The sequence below is a fragment of the Neofelis nebulosa genome, chromosome X (genome assembly GCF_028018385.1).
Source record: "Neofelis nebulosa isolate mNeoNeb1 chromosome X, mNeoNeb1.pri, whole genome shotgun sequence".
In the NCBI taxonomy this organism is placed as follows: domain Eukaryota; kingdom Metazoa; phylum Chordata; class Mammalia; order Carnivora; family Felidae; genus Neofelis; species Neofelis nebulosa.
Window position 1 is genome coordinate 103,028,876 of NC_080800.1, and position 19,019 is coordinate 103,047,894.

General features: G+C 42.6%; 1 protein-coding gene and 1 pseudogene across 1 annotated transcript; one reads left to right on the top strand and one right to left on the bottom strand.

Moving 5' to 3' along the window:
* Window positions 1-13,831, bottom strand: part of LOC131502136 (large ribosomal subunit protein eL18-like) — a 60,726-nt pseudogene extending 46,895 nt beyond the window's left edge.
* Window positions 13,832-13,887: 56 nt separating this feature from the next.
* On the top strand, window positions 13,888-18,363 carry LOC131502535 (testis-expressed protein 13D-like). The gene is made up of 2 exons (XM_058713317.1): window positions 13,888-16,661; window positions 17,245-18,363. Exon 1 carries the CDS (start codon window positions 14,114-14,116, stop codon window positions 16,649-16,651), a length of 2,538 nt encoding a protein of 845 aa, XP_058569300.1. The 5' UTR covers window positions 13,888-14,113; the 3' UTR covers window positions 16,652-16,661; window positions 17,245-18,363.
* The last annotated feature ends 656 nt before the right edge of the window (window positions 18,364-19,019 follow it).

Below are 19,019 nucleotides of genomic sequence, written 5' to 3' on the forward strand. Positions count from 1 at the left end.
TAGTTTGAATGTCTCTGGTGATCTTTCTGAGTGGCCCACACAGCAATAAGACATGAAAATTGTCCATACATGAGCTGTTGTAATTTCTCTGAAGTTTATATCAAGTTGCCCAGTTTTAGCTTGCATGGCTTCAGGAAAAGGGCAATTTTAGTTCTCAATCATTTCAAGTCAGAAATGTGGGAAAAAAACTGGAAATGTTAGTTTGGATAGTCGTGGTCAGATATTGGAAAAAACTGGAAGAATTCAGGATAGTCTAGTCCAGTTTACAGGTAGACAACAAAACCTCAAAGACAATGAATAAGACTAGAATCTGATATCCACAAGAGTGTGTTACAGATTTTACTGAAAACAATTTTTCTCTCTACAGTTACCTCTATTTCTATCAAAGTAAGACTAATTTGTTTGCAAAGTAAGTCTAGTCTCATTAAACTTTGCCTGATTATTTTCATAAATACAGCAAGAATAGTGACTGACCATATAGGCTCTTTTAAGTCTGTTTCACTGTTAAAAGCCTCTTGAAGCTAGGAAGCCAAGCCAAGGGTTTAATATCAGACTTGACCTACAGTACCTACACATTTGGGTTAATTCCTCTCTTCTTGAGGTTCCCCAAAATATCGTAAGTTTCCTGAACCTGCAGGAAGAAACCTTCCTTACTCACCTGATAAGGTTGCCCAGAACCCTGTAAACAAGGTACCAGGCTATTTTTCCAAGGAGATTTATTTGTTCCTTAAAGTCAGCTTTAGCTCCTTAAAGCTTTCTGGTAATATCTGAGTCTATGTACATCTTTTTCAAATATGATATTCCAGTCAAAGCCTTGGTAATATAACCATTGTTTTTAATTACATCATGTTACAAGGAGAACAGATTCTTATGGAACCTATGCAAATAGCTATACTACCACAAAAATAAGAATACTCACTAAGAGTTTATGAATTCTGGTGAGACTAGGTAGGGAAAAAAATAATTGTTTTATCTTTGTTCACAAAGGTATACTTTACCAAACTGGTGATAGTTTAAGAGAAAAGAGAAAACATTTTCTTAAATTTAGAAAAACAAAATATTAAAGAACCAATGTTTCAAGAAGTCATTTAAATCATGTAGTCATCTTTATCAGTTCATTCAGTCCCATGTAATTAATTCCTTTTTTCTTCATCTTTTATTAGCAGTTTAACGAAGATGTCATGTTCTTCATTAGAGTTATGTAAATTCTTACCCAGTCTAGTAGTGTGATCTGAAAGTTATCAGAAACATGTACTTGTTACAGCCCCTTCCATGAGTCTCCTTGAAGATGAAGTACTTTTCCAGGAACATTTTTACAAAAGCATCAGTTAAACGACAACTGTGTATAAATGGCAAAAGACTTAAAAATGGCCATGATTAAAGATCTGATGAGGGGCGCCTGGGTGGCGCAGTCGGTTAAGCGTCCGACTTCGGCCAGGTCACGATCTCGCGGTCCGTGAGTTCGAGCCCCGCATCAGGCTCTGGGCTGATGGCTCAGAGCCTGGAGCCTGTTTCCGATTCTGTGTCTCCCTCTCTCTCTGTCCCTCCCCCGTTCATGCTCTGTCTCTCTCTGTCCCAAAAATAAATAAACATTGAAAAAAAAAATCTTTAAAAAAAAAAAAAAGATCTGATGAGTTCATTATAATGCAATTGACAAGAGATTTGGTTATTTCTATGACGCACATTTTAATATGGAATATTAATAACTGGAATTAATAACAACATTACATGTCAGAATTTTAGGAATTTTATATAACTTCTGTTAACACTTATATTAATAACTCATACCCATATGAATTTAACCTTAAGAAGGTTAAACATCACTTCTTAGAATGACAATGTTCCCCATATAATTTAACATAAACAAGCCTAATTAGTTAAACATCTCTTTTTCTAGGAGAGAGAACAAGACTTTGAGATGTTCCATGGACCCTCTGGAAATCTCAAAGTTAGTTCAAGACCCAAATGACTTCATTTTGAATTTGATTTTGGGTAGATTTGTCAGAAATATCAAATGGTTTAAAAGTACTCGATTAAATAGGATTGTAGATCACTATAAAACAATACTTAATTATCCATTTAACCAAAGTGACAGTTTAAACGCAGGCACAACTTAAACGCAGATACAAAAGGTTACATAGTTGTAAGCAAAACTTAGCTCTTTTAATTAAACGTTGAGAAGACTCAGTTTTAAGTAATCAAAGACCTAATAAGACTGCATGAAACAGTAAATTATTTTGATAAAGCACAGATTTAATCTTTGTTTTCTAGTCAGATTACTTAAAAGGTAAAGAAAAGCCTTTCACAATCTGTTATCAGGAGCAGATCAATAGTCCAAGAAAGCTTTGTCCTTTTAGCACATGAAAGAATATTAAGTTTTAGTTTTACATAAACATAACTACACAATTTTTTAAATTTTTTTAATGTTTATGTTTGAGAGAGAGACAGAGCATGAGTGGGGGAGGAGCAGAGAGAGAGGGAGACAGGCTCCAGGCTCTGAAGCAGGCTCCAGGCCCTGAGCTGTCAGCACAGAGCCCGATGTGGGGCTTGAACTCACGAACCGTGAGATTATGACCTGAGCAGAAGTTGGACACCCAACCCACTGAGCCACCCAGGTGCCCCATAAGTACAATTTTTATTAAAATTATTTTTTAAAGCTCTTAAAGAAAATTATTCAATTTTAGCCAGCTTGACAACCCAAGGTAAGATTTTTCCCCCCTCTCTCTTCCCAACTTTCTATATCCATTTAGTTTGTTCTTTATTCTCTTGTCATTCAGACATAACCAGATTTTATATTTTATACAAAATTACTATTTTTCCTTTAACAAAACACATCTTCATACCTCGTACCTATTTTTAGTCAAAGATACATCCTACTTTTTTTGCATAGAGATGTTTCCCTTACTATTTCTGGTAGCTTTAATTTTATTTATTAAATTAACTCATTAATTAATTTTGAATTAATTAGAATTTTAACCCTTAGAAACTTTAATTTCTAGTAAAACCTAAGAAGTAAGCAATTGTGAACTGTTATACCAAAATTCTTTAGATTGGCAAATTTATGAATATATTTCATGATTTCCAGAAGCTTATACTTTTTTTATTGTATAATTTTTCAGTGTGGCACAGGACATATTTACTGATAGATCCAAATATCTTTAGTTTTTCTGTAATAAGAATCCAAAAGTGGATATACCTATTTCAGTAACTAATAATTCAGAATTTTATCTTATTTGGAAATGGTCTATATAGTCAATGAATTGCCATCATTAACCTAACTTATTAAAACTTTAAGGTTTAAAGTTACCAAAAAAGATTTTAGAAACTACTTAAGTAGAGATGTTATAAAATATTATTGGAAAGTTTACTTATAAACTTTTACCTCTTTTACATCTATTTAAATCACATGTTTTAAATAATCATATTTAGATTACTCATGAAAATTTCATGAGACATTAAAGCAGCTAGTCATTGTCTTAAATTATTTTTCTTGCTGACAAATTTTGTAAAAGAGATAACATGAGGTTATTTGACTAATAAATCCAGGTAGAATAAAAGTTGTATATCTGCATTATATTTAATGCTGATAACTCTGAAAACGTTTCTTTTTTAATTAAACCAGTAACATTAAAGTAGCTTTTATTTACTGAAGAGTATTCCAGATCATGTGAACTTGACAAACATTTCAGTTAGGTTCAAATATATTTGTGAGAGCTTAGAAATATTTATTTTGATAAGCACTTATTTCTCTTTAACACAACTAAATGGAACCTTTAAAAATTTAATTTTGGCAATAGCATCTTGAGGTGGGAAAATATCACATATACATGACATACATCTATAGACATACATAAACACATAGAGACTTTATAGCTTTTGTTTTAAAATTTTAGCCATGAATCAATTACAGTAATACAAACTCACTAGTTTAATAACCATTGGATCCAAATTATGTTTCTGCAATTGGAGTAAATTGTCTACCTGCTCAGATGGCTAAAAATTTTTACTAATATTTGTGGAGAAGACTCTTAAGAATTGTATTTGTCTATGGGGTGCCTGGGCGGCTCAGTTGGTTAAGTGTCCGTCTCTTGATTTCGGCTCAGGCCATGATCTCACAATCATGACATCGTTCTCCATGCCGGGCTCCAAGCCAGCTGTGGAGCCTACTTAAGATTCTTTCTCTCCCTCCCCCTATGCCCTTCCTTGCACATGCACACTCATGCTTGTGTGCGTGTTCTTGCTCTCAAAAAAAATTAAAAAAAAAAGGATTGTATCGGTCTTTGATAAGTAATCTTATGAAGGCTGTGGACTAGCGTTTGGGCAAAGGAGACTTTAAAAAAGTTTGTATATTAAAAAACTTCTTTCCTCCCTTTTTTTCTTTAGTCTCAGGTGATTGTGGGCAGTGTTTTATCTACTGGGGTGTTTACATTTCAAAAGGATGGAAAAATGTGTTTTCTCCTGGGAGTTTTGTGGTAGATATCTCTATTATCAGAAGTGTAGACTAATTACTATTTAAAATGTTTCCTCTTTTTCTTAAGTACAGGACAGTTTTGTTTCTAAAGTCCTGATCTTTTATAATATCTACATGCATTTTGAGATGAGTAGGGGAGATTTAGGGTAAGTTAGGTTAGCTTGGAATTACTTTTAGAGCATCATACTTTACATGCTTCAAGAGAAAGAAGCTTACTTTACATACCCCAGCAGGAGGAAGAATTTCTCCCTGACCGGGAACAGCCCAACCAATGAGAATTCAGCAAAACAACCTCTCCCAGCTTCCTCTTTTCTTCTGTAGAAGCAGGCTCCTCTCCTCTATTCTCCAGACTTGCCAATGGTTTGTCATAGTTTGCTTGTCCTGAATTGCAATTCTTCTGCTATTACTGAATACACTAAATGTCTGGTAAAATAACTGGATCTTTTGTTTTCTAAGGTCAACATTACATGGTTGTTATAAGAACCCACTTGAGCCCCTTGTGCTCTTTGCTTCTGAGTCGTCTTCTTCCTTTCAGTTCAGTAAGTCTCCTCCTTCATATGAGCTCCCTCATTTTCGTTGAGCTCTCTGACTTTATTCAGGAGCTGTTCTTGTTTTTGTTGGTTTTTTAAAAAAAATGTTGATTTTTTCATTTGAGAGAGAGAGAGACAGCAAGAGGCAGAGAGAGAAGGAGAGAGAGAATCCCAAGCAGGCCCCGCACTGCCAGTACAGAGCCTGATGCAGGGCTCAAACTCATGAACTATGAGATCATGAGCTGAGCTGAAATCAAAAGTTGGATGCTTAACCAACTGAGCCATCCAGGTGCCCCTTTGTTGTTTTTATGAAGGAATTGCCCTTCTTGGGGAGTACTCTTCTATTTCTCAAACCTCTGTTTTTGAGTAATAGGATCCCAATCTGCTAAATTCTCTCAGGAGGGACCTCTTTCTTTTACCCCAGTTTTATGCTTAAAAACTATGGTTCCTCTTCATGTGCATTTTTAACTAATTAGGCCAATTTAACCAAAAATAATTTAGAACCAATGGCTATCATGGGGTACTTTTGATCTCCCCAACTTGCTTTTCTTAGAACCAGGGCTCTCAAATAAAAAAAAACCAAATGGGAACCCTATATCAATTGGTATTTTGAGGCTTCCAAATATATTAAGGACTCTAAAATCCCCTCTTTACAAATTACCATTTCTTTTTTTTAATGTTTTATTTATTTTTGAGGGAAAGAGAGAGAGAGAGAGAGAGAGAGAACACAAGGTGGGGAGGGATAGAGAAAGCCAGAGACCCAGAATCCAAAACAGTCTCCAGGCTCTGAGCCATCAACACAGAACCTGATGCAGGGCTCGAACTCACAAACCATGAGATTATGACCTGAGCCGAAGTTGGAGGCTCAACCGAGCTGCCTAGGCGCCCCTACAAATGACCATTTCTAAGTTAACTGAGGTAAACAACTGAAAGAAGACAAAAAACTTCAGAGGTCTCTTTCTCCCCATCCTCTTTTATACCCTCTCTATCCCCACCTCTTTTCACCCTCCACTTCCTTATTCTAATTCTTTCAATGAACTTCCCTCTTTCTCTGAAATGCTCCTTGTTCCCTTCTCTGAACCGATTAGAAGAGGCACCTTTAAAGATTTTTTTTAGTTTGTTTATTTAGGGGCGCCTGGGTGGCTTAGTCAGTTAAGAGTCCAACTTCGGCTCAGGTCATGATCTCACAGTTCATGAGTTCGAGCCCCACATTGGGCTCTTCGCTGACAGCTTGGAGACTGGTTCCTGCTTTGGATTCTGTGTTTCCCTCTCTCTCTGTCCCTCCCACACTCGTGCTCTGTCTCTCTCTCTCTCTCTCTCTCTCTCTCAAAAATAAATAAAAATTAAAAAAAAATTTAAAGTTTATTTACTTATTATTGAGAGAGAGCAAGAAAGCACACACTGGGGAGGGGTAGAGAGAAACAGACAGGGAGACAGAATCTGAAGTAGGCTCCAGGTTCTGATCTGTCAGCACAGAGTCTGACATGGGGCTTGAACCTACGAACTGTGAAATCATGACCTGAGCTGAAGTCTGCTGCTTAACTGACTGAGCCACCCAGGTGCCCCTAAAACTACATCTTCAAAATTAGACCTTCTGGGGGCACCTGGGTGGCTCAGTCGGTTTAGCATACAACTCTAGGTTTCAGCTCAGGTCATGATGCCAGGGTCAGGGGATCAAGCCCCATGTCAGGCTCTGTGCTGAGTGTGGAGTCTGCCTAAGATTCTCTTTCTCTTTTCTCTCTCTCTCTCTTAATCACACTCTCTCTCTCAAAAAAATAAATTAGACCTTATGAGGATCCTAATGCTAAGCCCTTAATTTCCCATGTCCCCTGGGCTAAGGCTGAACTACAAGCCATAGTCAAAGATTTTCCTGGAGTTATTGAAGATTCTCGTAGTTTTGCCAAGGAATTTTTTAAAATTAGATTTGCCAAGGAATTTAATATAGTCATCCAGACTTACCAACCAGGTTCCTCAGATTTGTACCACCTAGTTCACATGCTTGTTGACAAAGGCCAAGCCCAACACTGGATGAAAACAGCTAACTGGGATGATCCTGAAGAAATCTCTAGAACTTTATATGAAAGACCAACTCAATGCCGTTTTATATAATCACACTGGGCAATTGCTGGATGACTTCACCTGGTAGTCCCTAGGGCTTTCCCAAAACCTGTTGATTGGAATAAGATTCATGTTTGCACTGAAAAACTGAGTGAATCTGTATATGACTATTATAGTTACCTCTGAACTGTTTTTAAAGAAAATTCTGGCCTCCTTATGGATGTTGAATCCACTCGGGTAGCCTTCAACTCTATGTTCATTAAAGGGCTAAACTGGGATCTTTCCCTTATAGTTAAAAGGGCTAGGATGGAATGGGAAACTTTGTCCACTCCAGATTCAGTTAATTTAGCAAATTGGCTCTCCTATACTCTAGAGGATTCAACTAAAAGGAAGACCAGTAAAATCCCTGATTTTCAGTTCTAACAAATGGAAGCCCCTAAACAAAATCAAACCCCTCTGCCATTGTTGCAAAAAACCAAGACACAGGAAGAAAGACTGTTCTGAATGTAAGCATTCTAGGTGCCTTCAGTCCTCTAGCCTTTCCAGTGCCCTCCTAACCCCCAACTACAGAACTGTGAGTAACTACAGGGGCTTTTACCAATGTTTCCTCTTAAATTGCTTAGAGAATTTTTATCAACATTGGAGCTACACTCTCTATGCTTGACCCTACTGTTATCAAATAAATAGCCCTTACCTCGAAGTACTGAGACGGTTCGGAGTGGGGATCTCTAATAAACAGGTTTCTATCTCTCAACCTATTCCCTTTTGTTTAGGCCCTCCAAGAGATACTCATAACTTTGCTTCTGAGATTCCTTAGAGAAATACGATGCTGGAGTTTTTCTACTGAAAGGGGGAGAGAATTCTAGAATTTGATAGAAACCAAAATAGCCAACCAGGAAAATCAGATGACATTTCACCATCTTTTATTTGCTCCATCAAAATTTACAGTAATTGATTTCCCTGTGGATAAGGTTAGTCAATATTTCTTTGCCTTTACTTGGGAAGGAAAGCAGTGTACCTAGACAGAAATGCCCCAGGGTTTCACCAAAAATCCTTCCTACTTCTCCCAAAACTTTTTAATTTTTTTAGAGAGAGAGAGTGAGAGAGTGTGTGCATATGTGTGAATTTGGGAGGGGCAGAGGGAGAGAGAATTCCAAGAAGGCTCTGTGCTGTTAGTGAACAACCTGATGAGGGGCTTGTTTCTACAACCGCAGGATCATGACCTGAACTGAAATCCAGAATCGGATGCTTAAACAACTGACCCACCCAGGTACCCCTTCTCCAAAATCTTAAAAGTGGATTTAGGTGATATAAAGTTACCTGGAATCTCTACTTTATTACAATATGCAGATGATTTGTTTCTCTGCTCCCCTTCTCAGGCCTCTTTGCAGGAAGACAGCAACCACTTGTTAAAACTTTTAGTCTTAAAAGGACACAAAATCTCTGAGGAGAAACTGCAGATTGCTCAGACTCAGGTTTCATATTTGTGGTGCCTGATTTCAAAACGAGGGCTGCATTTAGATCCAAAGAGGCCTCATGGCATCCTGAACTTCCCCGAACTAAGTGCTAATTACAAGGTTTTAGGCTAATTACAAGTTAGCTTCAGCCTAACTTGGCTCATGTGAAAATTGGATTCCAAACTCTCTTTCCCTCACTGTAATAATCTGAACCCTGCCACCATTCTTCCTTCCTCTATGGACAATACTCCTCATGACTGTGACTCTCACAGATCACCTCCTGACTCCTTATGATCACTTATAGGAAACTCCTTTGTATAACATTAATTTTCCATGGTTTACTGATGGTTCTTATTTAAAAGGTGAAAATGATAAATATGCTGGGTATGCTTTTGCAACTCCTTTTAAAGTAATTGAGGCAACACTTTTGCCCTTGGCTGAATTGGCCAAACAGATGAATTGTATACTCTTGATCACACCTGTATTTTAGCCAAAGGGAAAAACTGCAAATATCTATACTAACAGTAGGTTTGTTGGAGTAGCTCATGACTTTAGAATGCTATGGAAACAGCAAGGTGTCCTTATTTCCAGTGGAGACAAAATTAAAAATAGCTTTTATGTCCAGGAATTATTAGATGCCATACTCTTACAGACACTTTGGCCAGTATCAAGTTCCCTGCACATTTTAAACTTGATTCTCTTGAGGCTAATGGAAACCACCTTGAAGATTATTTCTGCAAAGAATGCTGCTCAAAAAGGAACAACTAAACATCTGTCTTGATCCAAAGGGATGTTCCCCCAAATGATTATCTAGAAAAATTGACTAGAGATGTCCAACAATTGGCCCCAGAAAAGGAAAAACAATATTGGAAATCTACTAAACATTGGTTCAATAAAAAAAGAAAACTCTGTGTTGGGCTAAAAGAATAATCCAGTGCTTCCAGAGACTCTAAAGTTCCCATTACTGATTACTCTACATGCAGTGAATCATTAGTCTACTGATAAAAACCTTTATGAGCCAATACTAGTGGGTGAATATTAGCAAGGTCACAGAGTGCTTACTTTGCTTGCCCACCTGTCTAAAATATAATTCAGGAAAACCTGTCTGCACTGCTCCTTGACACTTTAAATTGCCCAGTGGACCATATGAGTTTTGGCAGATGGATTTTTTTTTAATTTAAATTTAAATTTTTAATTTTTATTTTTCAATATATGAAGTTTATTGTCAAATTGGTTTCCATACAACACCCAGTGCTCATCACAAAAGGTGCCCTCCTCAATACCCATCACCCACCCTCCCCTCCCTCCCACCCCCCCCCATCAACTCTCAGTTTGTTCTCAGTTTTTAAGAGTCTCTTATGCTTTGGCTCTCTTCCACTCTAAACTCTTTTTTTTTCCTTCCCCTCCCCCATGGGTTTTGGTTAAGTTTCTCAGGATCCACATAAGAGTGAAAACATATGGTATCTGTCTTTCTCTGTATGGCTTATTTCACTTAGCATAACACTCTCCAGTTCCATCCATGTTGCTACAAAGGGCCATATTTCATTCTTTCTCATTGTTTGGCAGATGGATTTTATTTAGCTTTCCCCATCTCATGGATATAAATATGTATTGGTAACGGTTTGTGTATTTTCTTACTGGACTCCTATTTTTGTGCCTAAATTCCTATTAGAAAAGATCATCCCTACCTGCAGAATCCCTCTTGAACTTCATAATGACCAGGGAACTTGCTTCAACAGGTTTGTGCTTTTGGGCCAGTGTTGCAACACTTCCGTTGTGCTTATTACCCTCAATCCTCAGGGCTAATAGAATCCACTAACAGCATTATTAGGCAAAGTTTGTAGAGATCCTTCAAATACCCTGGCCAAAAGCACTCCCATTAGTGGTTCTAAATTTCAGGTCTACCCCTTTTGGAACTCATTAACTCTCACCCTTTGAGATAATCATAGGATGACCAATGTACTTGGCTCCTGCTGCTTTTGATCCACAGTCGGTAAAGGGGGATTTCTTTTAATATTGCAAAGGCCTAATTGCTTTTGTTGAAAATAACCATATTTTAGCAGAATAATCTTTCCACAGCACACTCCCCGGAGACAAGGACTTTAAATATCAACCTTGCAGCCCAGAAATTTCTCACACCTTGCAGCCCAGAAATTTCATCTATTGGAATGACATCTCCAGAAAGACTGTCTTCAACACTGATGGAAAGACCCCTATCAGGTACTGTTAACCAACTCTTGTGCTGCCAAACTTCAAAGAAAGGACCCTTGGATCCATGTGTCACATCTACAGAAAGCACCAAAACCTAACTAGATCTGCACACCAACTGATGACCTGAAAAAAAAGATTTCTAGGAATCGAAGCAAATGACAGTTGAAGGAGACGGCTTTCCCAAGATGACCAGCCCAGACCTGTATACATTTTTCTCACTGTTGCTTCTAACCTTATTTTCTCCCTTTTTTTTCTTGGCCCAATCTATTGCAGAAGAGGAAAACCTTTCCAACTATTAGATCTGTCACCAGAAATCCAATTTATTCTTCTCTATTTAAATATGATTTTTTCCCCCTGCATCCAAGGGAAACACAAATGAGTTTGATTACAGAGCCCTGGAAAGCAGGAGGAGTTGTAAGGGATAGAGCAAAGTGAATCCTACCACCTGTCCTTGTGCTTCTGCTAACTTCACTTCCTGGATTTCAGCGTTTACATGAGTAACATGTATACCCTGGCCCTGGAGATCAGGCCAGAGTGCTCTTGGTAAATCTTGTAAGGAAAGAGAAGTTGAAATAGGCAGCTGGATGTTTAAGGGATTTTCTGGGGAAGGTGGGGGAGTTTTATGAGCTAAGGGAATTTGCTGAGGAGACAGGGCTGGATTTTAATTTTAATTCTAATTTTTTAAAGTTTTTATTTAAATTCCAGTTTTGACATGCTGTGTAATGCTAGTTTCGGGTGTACAATTAAGTGACATGGCTGGGTTTTATTTTATTATTTACTTATTCATTTCTAAAGTTTATTTATTTTGAGAGGGAGAGAGAGAGAGAGAGAAAGAATGAGCAGGGGAGGGGGAGAGAGAGAGAGAGAGGATTTCAAGCATGGGAGCCTGACATGGGGCTTGATCCCATGAACAGTGAGATCATGACCTGAGCCGAAATCAAGAGTGAGAGCTTAACCAACTGAGCCACCCAGCTGCCCCAGGGCTGGATTTTAAAAAGAGGAATTTATGTTGGACGTGGACTTTAATTTTTGTTCTAAGTCTAATTTCTGTTCTTTAACCTTGTTAAGGCAGTCCCTAAAGGTACTAATTATTCTCCTCTATATCCACTTCATAATTTGGTCTTTCCATAGGTACCTATAACAGTTGTTTAGGATGAGAACTCTTTAAATTTTTTTTCAAATGTAGAAGTTTTTCTAATTGAAAGGATTTATTATCTGGCAATGATGAGTAGGATCTTATATTAATCTCAATAGAGACTCAAACCAATAAGACTTTTTATAGCTTAACAATGGACATAAGAGGCATCCCAAAAGAGGGTACAAGCCCTCACAAGATCCAGAGGGTTCACTCCCAAAGTTAGCATAAAAAAGCAAAAACCTTTGTTGTCACCAGTGGTAAGAATGATGTAGTGAAAATGGTGTCTCCAGTTTCCCATGAAAATGTGAGATGCCTCCAGTCACAGAGTCACTAATCTGGAAAGGTACTACTGGAATGATACTTTTCCAGCACTAACAAGACAACAGTGGTTTAGACAACTGAGGCACCTTATGACAAACTCCTCTGAGACCTAGCACAGTTGGACAAAGAGAATGTTGCCTATGACTTCATGTGTTGTATTTCCAAGCCTATTTGGCCACCAGATGCAAGCCAGTACTTGTACCTTCTGACTGGCAGAGACCAGAGAGAATATTCTCACTGGTCACAAGGCCACACTCTCAGGACAGAACAAGATGAAAGCAAACCTCATCTGGTTTTTACATAAGGGACCCACCGCCAACTTTGTCTAAACAGATGCCAATCTGTTCAGAACTGTGAACTCACCAGTCTGGGAAGCATTCAACCCAATGGTTTCCCTCCTTATGACAAATGATAGGGACAAAAGAAAACAATGACTGTCCTTGGGAGGAAAGAGAGCAATAGAAAACAGGAGTATTCGTAATAAATCTTTACCAGTCACTATACCCAAGGAACTAGTTTACACAAATATATTCTCCTGCTAAACTAAATTTAGAAAAAAAAAAAAAAAAAGGACTTTCACCACTCTCACTTCCACCAGACCCTGTGAGCAGAGATCCAGGAGACTGATGTGGTAAGAATTCTTAGTTTCTACAGGCTCTTGTCAGATTCCCAGGATCTCTCAGGTGCCGCAGCCCCAGATTCAGCAATGTCTGGGTAGTGGAGGGCTCCAGGTTGGATGCCAAAACTGTAGAAGTGGAAAAATTTTCCCTTCTTACCTTCTAGGTTCTTTGGCTGGCCTAATAATTAAATTAACATAAGTAGGATTTACAGGAGGAAAACAAATTTAATTTCTTATCTACAGGAAATCCATATAAATATGAGACTCAAAAAAGTGACCAAAGCAGGCAACTTTTAGAACTGCAAGAAAAAAAATTGTGAAGAATTGACAAGACAAAGAGGTTTGGGTTTGGGGTCGTAAATTAGTGAAGAAGTAATAAGGTGTTTTATATTGCCTTCTTAACCCTGAATTCATTCCCTATTTCCAGTGATAAGGGTGCCTTCTACTCTTTGGGAATAGACAGGGTACCCTTCATATGGGTGATTTATTTCCTCCTTTCAGGGGCACAAAGGAGGGTTAGAATGTCCTTCTTACATCAACTGTATCTTAAGTAACTTTAACTTAAAGTAATGTGCCAAAGTGACATATTTTGCTCTCCTTCACCTGGTTCCCACTGCTGCCCCAAAGTTCAGCTTCCTTCCTTTCCCCACAGCAGTAGAGCAACCGTAGCCCTTCTTTCTCTGTCCTGCCCCTTTTCTGGGTTTTGATAGATGCCAGGCATGCACCCTATTTATCTTCCTGAACAGGGGGTCCTGCAACCCCAGTCTTCACCTCAACTCTTTCTCTCCCTCCCCTAAAAGTTCTCTGACATTCTTGTACCACCCTTCCTTTTAGACCAGGAGTGTGTGTGTGTGTGTGTGTGTGTGTGTGTTTGAAAGTCCCATCCCAGCCCGTTATGTGCATGAGTGGCAACTATTACTATCTCCAAAGAATCTGATGTGCCCCCTCCCAGTCTGGGCTCACTGTAGTACCCGGCGCTGCCGAGGGCTCTGTTGGCCTTCCAGGGGGCGCTCGGCCCCGGACCATGCCTCCCAGAACACCTTGCGGTGGCTCCTGTGGCTCAGAACTCTGTGACTCATCGTGCCATCTTTGCCCTTCACGTAGTGGGCATTGGTGTGGTGAGAGAACGTTTTTCTTTCTATCTTTTTTAAGGAAAACAAGGGAGTGAGGGAGAAAAGTCAAGGACGAGGCCAGGACTTGAAAAGGACTGAAGTAGGACTGAGCGGGGAGGTGAAGGGTGGACCTTTACTGACGGCGGCAGGGGCGGCAGGGGTTGTGAGGGGGCCGGTTAACTAGGCCGCAGCAGCCATGGCGGTCGACTTTGGGGACCACGCCAGCGGGTTCCGCCACACCGAGGTGATCAGGTTCATCAACGACGAAGTCCTCATGAACGGCGGTGGGCCGGATTTCTACGCGGCCTTGCGCTCGCGGCCCTGGGACGAGGTAGAGGAGCGGCTTCGGACGGTCCTGGCCGACCCGCAGCTGCCGCGCGCCACGAAGAGGGCCTGTGCGTGGAGCGCGCTCGCCCTGAGCGTGCGCGTGGGAGCCAGGCAGCGGGAGCAGCAGGGGCGCCAGGCCCGGCGGCTGCAGAGCCAAGTAGAGGAGCGCGAGACGGCTACCTGGGCCCTGGCCTCCGAGCTGCAGCGGCTGCGCGGGGAGCGCGAGTCGGCGGTCGCACAGCTGCGCTCCACACAGGCTGCGCTGCGGCAGACTCTGGTCGAGTGTGACGCGCTTCGTGGGCGGCTGCTCCAGGTGGAGAGGGCCTCCCGGGTCGTGCCGCTGGCCCGCGAGAGAGTGCCTGGGCCTCCGGCCGAGCAACTTGGGGCCATAGCATGGCCCCGGAATGCAGATGTGGTGGCCAGGGGGCTGCGCAGCAGGCTGTATTTTGAGGCCCGGGTGCCGGCCCCGGTGGCTGTTCTTTACGTGCCGGGCCCCCCGAGTCCCTGGGCTCAGGCCGTACAGCCCGCTCTGCCAGTGCCCGTGCGGTACTTGCTTCCGTTCCGTGCCCCGTTCCCCGTGGGATTCCCCGTCTCGCCACCTCTGCCGCCAGTAGTAGTCATGGTTGCAGAAGCTGCAGTCGTTCCACATCAGATGCCTCCTCTGGGGATCGGGCCACCTGGTCCACGTGCTGCAGTGGGCTACCAAGAGGGGATGGTCCCACGGTGGGACCAGAGGAGCTGCAGCCAGGCGGAAGGTCCTGCGATCCTCCAGAGTGCAGTCCCCCTGAGGGGCTTCAGAAGCCTTAGCCAAGAAGGTCCGCAGCGGCCTCAGGGGATGGTTCCTGTCAGAGATAGCTGGAGCCAGAGCCAGAGCCAGGAAGAAGATCCAGAGAGCACTCACGAAGTGGTCCCCCTTGGGGATAGCTGGAGCCACAGCCAGCAAGAAGATCCAGAGAGAGCCCAGGGGACGGTTCCTATCGGGGAGAGCAGGAGCCACAACCAGGAGGAAGGTCCAGAGAGGGCCCAGGGGGTGGTTCCTGCTGGGGACAGCCAGAGCCAGAGCCAGGAAGAAGGTCCGGGGTGGGCCAAAGGAATGGCCATCCTTGGGGATGGCTGGCGCCAGAGCCAGGAAGACCGTGCAAAGAGGGCCTGGGGGATGGTTCCCGTCGGGGAGAGCTGGAGCCACAGCCAGCAAGATCAAGAGGTGCTCCAGGGGGTGGTCCCCCTTGGGGAGAGCTGGACCCAGAGTCAGCGAGAAGGTCCAGAGAACCCCCAAGGAATGGTCACCCTTTGGGGTAGCTGGAGCCAGAGCCGGGAAGAAGGTCCAGGGTGGGCCCAAGGAATGGTTCCTGTTGGGGGTAGCTGGAGCCACAGCCAAGAAGAAGATCGAGAGATGCCCCAGGGGGTGGTACTTCTTAGGGATAGTTGGAGCCTCAGCCAGGAGGATGATCTAGGGAGGCCTCAGGGGATGGTCTCCTTTGGGGATAGCTGGAGCCAGAGCCGGAAAGAGGGTTCGGAGAGGCCTCGGGGGGTGGTACTCCTTAAAGATAACCAGGGCCAGAGCCAGGAAGAAGGTCCAGAGAATCCTCAGGAGATGGTTCCCTTTGGGGACAGTTGGAGTCTCAGCCAGGAAGAAGGGCCAGCAAAGGCCCAGGGGATGGTCCCCTTTGGGGGTAGCTGGGGCCTCAGCCAGGAAGAAGGTTCGGGGCGATCCCAGGAGATGGTTACCTTTGGCGCCAGCAAGATGAATAGCCGGGAAGAAGATCCAGAGAGGCCCCGGGAGATGGTACCTCTGGGGGCCAGTGGGAGACACAACCAGGAAGAAGATCCAAAGAGGCCTCAGGTGATGGTGCCCCTGGGGGCCAGTAGGGACCACAGCCAGGAAGAAGGTCCAAAAAGACCCCAAGGGATGGCCCCCCTTGTTGCCAGCAGAAGCAGTAGCCACGAAGAAGATCCAGACAGGCCTCAGGAGATGCTCTCCTTGGGGGCCGGCGGGAACTACAGCCAAGCAGAAGGTCCAAGAAGACCCCAGGGGACGGGGGACAGAAGACGCCATAGCCAGGAAGAAAGTCCAAAGAGGTACCCCCCGGGGTTTAGGAGGAGCCACAGCCTGGAAGAAGGTCTACAGAGGCCCCAGGCGCCCCCCCAGGGGGACAGCCGGAGCTGTGGTGCGAGGGAAAGCCCAATGAAACAGCAGCCTCAGGGGCAGAAGGCCAAGCAACCAAAAGGGAAAAAAGCTCTGGGTCTCCTGCACCAGGAGAAGTCTGCCTCAGGCTGCGGCCCAGAGAGTTGGGAGTGCCCACGGTGTAAAGCCATGAATTTTTCATGGCGCAAGGCCTGCTATAAATGCAAGGAAGTCTGTGTGGACGTTGAGAGTAGAGGCCTGGACCCAGGACCAACTCACTGATTTAAGAAAGGTAAGTAAGAATGAAAACGAAAGAAAAGACCAATTTCATAAGCCCAGAGAAAAACCAATTTCATAAGACCCTCTTCTGACCAAAAAGTAACTTATGTACCTCACAGAGAATTTGCAAACCAAAATTGGTGTAGAGAGAATTAAAACAATCCATTATTCTATTACCCAAAGTAACAACTTTTTATCATTGTGGGTACTACATACACACATAAATGCAAATGTATTTATATACTTTTTAAAATTGAACAAAGACTGCTTTTGAGGATCATATTCTTTAAAAAGGAACTTCTCTTAATTGCACTGACATTCACAGGTGGTGGATTCTGAATGGCTGATGCCGATTGGTGGACACCCTGGAGAAGCTGAAGTCTTGGAGCCTTCCCCCGCCCTCCCCTCCACTCTCTTCTGTTTTCTTATTCACGTCCTTTTTTCTGAAAGTGCTGTGTCTTTGGCTGGGCACAGCCATGTCTTTTTCGAGTTATAACTATACTGAGTTTCAGGAGCACTGCTTTTCCTTGGAAATGCTATTGTTCCTTTGTACATGGCTACAGTGTTCATGTTTGCTCCTGGTTTTTATTTTATAGGTGAGGGCCTGTTTTTGTGTCTCCGAGCCCCACAGAAATTGTTTGTTGCTGAAGAAGCTGAACCTGTCCCATTAGAAGATCTTCTAAGAGTTTACAGAAATCACACTTGATTCCTGCTCACCTGCACCTCATCGAGACCCCCGTTGGCTGGAGCGGAGAGGAGTGAGAGGAAGTCGGGGAAGAGGAGATGCTTCGGTGCTCGTTAAGGCGGAAAGGAGGGCAAAATGATTTCGTTAGAATTTAATTTCTCTGTTGGGACAAGGAATTAATTTGGAAGAGTTGGGTGTTGTGGTGTTAAATTCTGTGATAGCAAATTTGATAGATAACATTTAATTCATTACACAAATTGTTATTGATTGCCTAGTTTAGGTTAGGAGCTAGAACCATATGTTAATATTTAGGGCACACATCATAACTTTTTCATTAGATGATAGGAGAGAGCATAATTTGAGATCAGAAGTGAGTTATTTGCCTAGTATATAGCATGGGCTTTGGGTAAACCCATTTGAAGTAACATAGATATTTTGCAGTTCCAGGAGCAACATCAGAACTTTCATGAGAGGATTTACCAAACTCCTCATCTCCTTGCTCCTAGGTGAAACAAATGAGCAGTGGCAAAGATCAGGAAAGTAGCATCACAAAGTGCAGGCAGGATTTTTCTGAAAGTCTGATTTCTTTCCTTGAGAGGGAAAACTATTATCCTTGTTGCCCTGAAAGACCAGTAACTTAAGTATCTTAAGTCACTGAGTGACTTAAAGATAGTACTTGGGGGAGTGTTACACACTTGAATCCTCCATCTTGGCTGCCTCCATCCCAAGCCCCTTTCCAGCCAAGAATGGATGAAGAACACAGTGGATTCCAAGGACAGACATAATGCTTCTCTTGGATTAGATTAAAAATAATACTGGACTGGATCAAGCACTCTTGACAATGACCCTGGTCCCCTTATCTTCCACTTGGTGTATTCTCTGCAAGGCTGTCTGCTCTTCTGAGGCAGCTGGCACAAGTGAGGAGGGAGCCATGATGGAGCCCAGGGGGTGGGAGGTTAGATCAGCCTCAGTCTGAACAAAAGATGTTGTAGTTTCCCCTGTGAGATCTGCCCAGCTCACCAAGCTCAACCTCTGCCAAGGTTTTTCTGATATTAATTAGTAATAAAGAGTGTGTACTTGCCTGCTGTATCTTCTGTGTAACGTGTATCTTGGGGAAGGTTGGCCAGAGGTGGCAGCTTAAATCTGCATCCTTCCCTCTAGCTCACTGAGGTGAAGGAAAGTTCAGTCTCATTCATTATGAGAGGGGCCCTGCCTCTTCCTGTGAATTACCCAAGAATGGGAGGGGGAAGGGGTTTTTGTGGGGCCTTCAATGCATTGTGATTATCCCTGCTACTCTTACTGTCCAAGTCCAGATGGTCCCTTGAAGGTGGGCATGTCTGCTTCTCTAGGGCGAGTGGGGTTCGGAGGTGTCTGCCAATGCTGGAAGCCCTAATGCCTAGGGTCCATTTCCCTACATGAACCATGCGCCATTCCCCTCTGGGGCCCTCCCTTCTTCCTGGCAGGGAGTAAGGAGTGCTAAGGTATCATTAACAGTATTCTCCTTCCTTTCTCTCTATTCTATAAGTCACTCCTCTCTCCTTTAGTATGATTTGGTCCAAATAATAAGGATTATAGAAAACCAAATACAGGCTGGTGGAATAAACCTCCCCTGGTATAAGGGGGGAACAAAGATCTGGATGCCTTTTTGGAATGGGTATAGTGAGATGAGGGGATGAACAACAAAAA

Excerpts from the sequence above, each read along its gene's own strand:
- LOC131502535 (XM_058713317.1), top strand. The coding sequence starts at position 14,114 with ATGGCGGTCGACTTTGGGGACCACGCCAGCGGGTTCCGCCACACCGAG.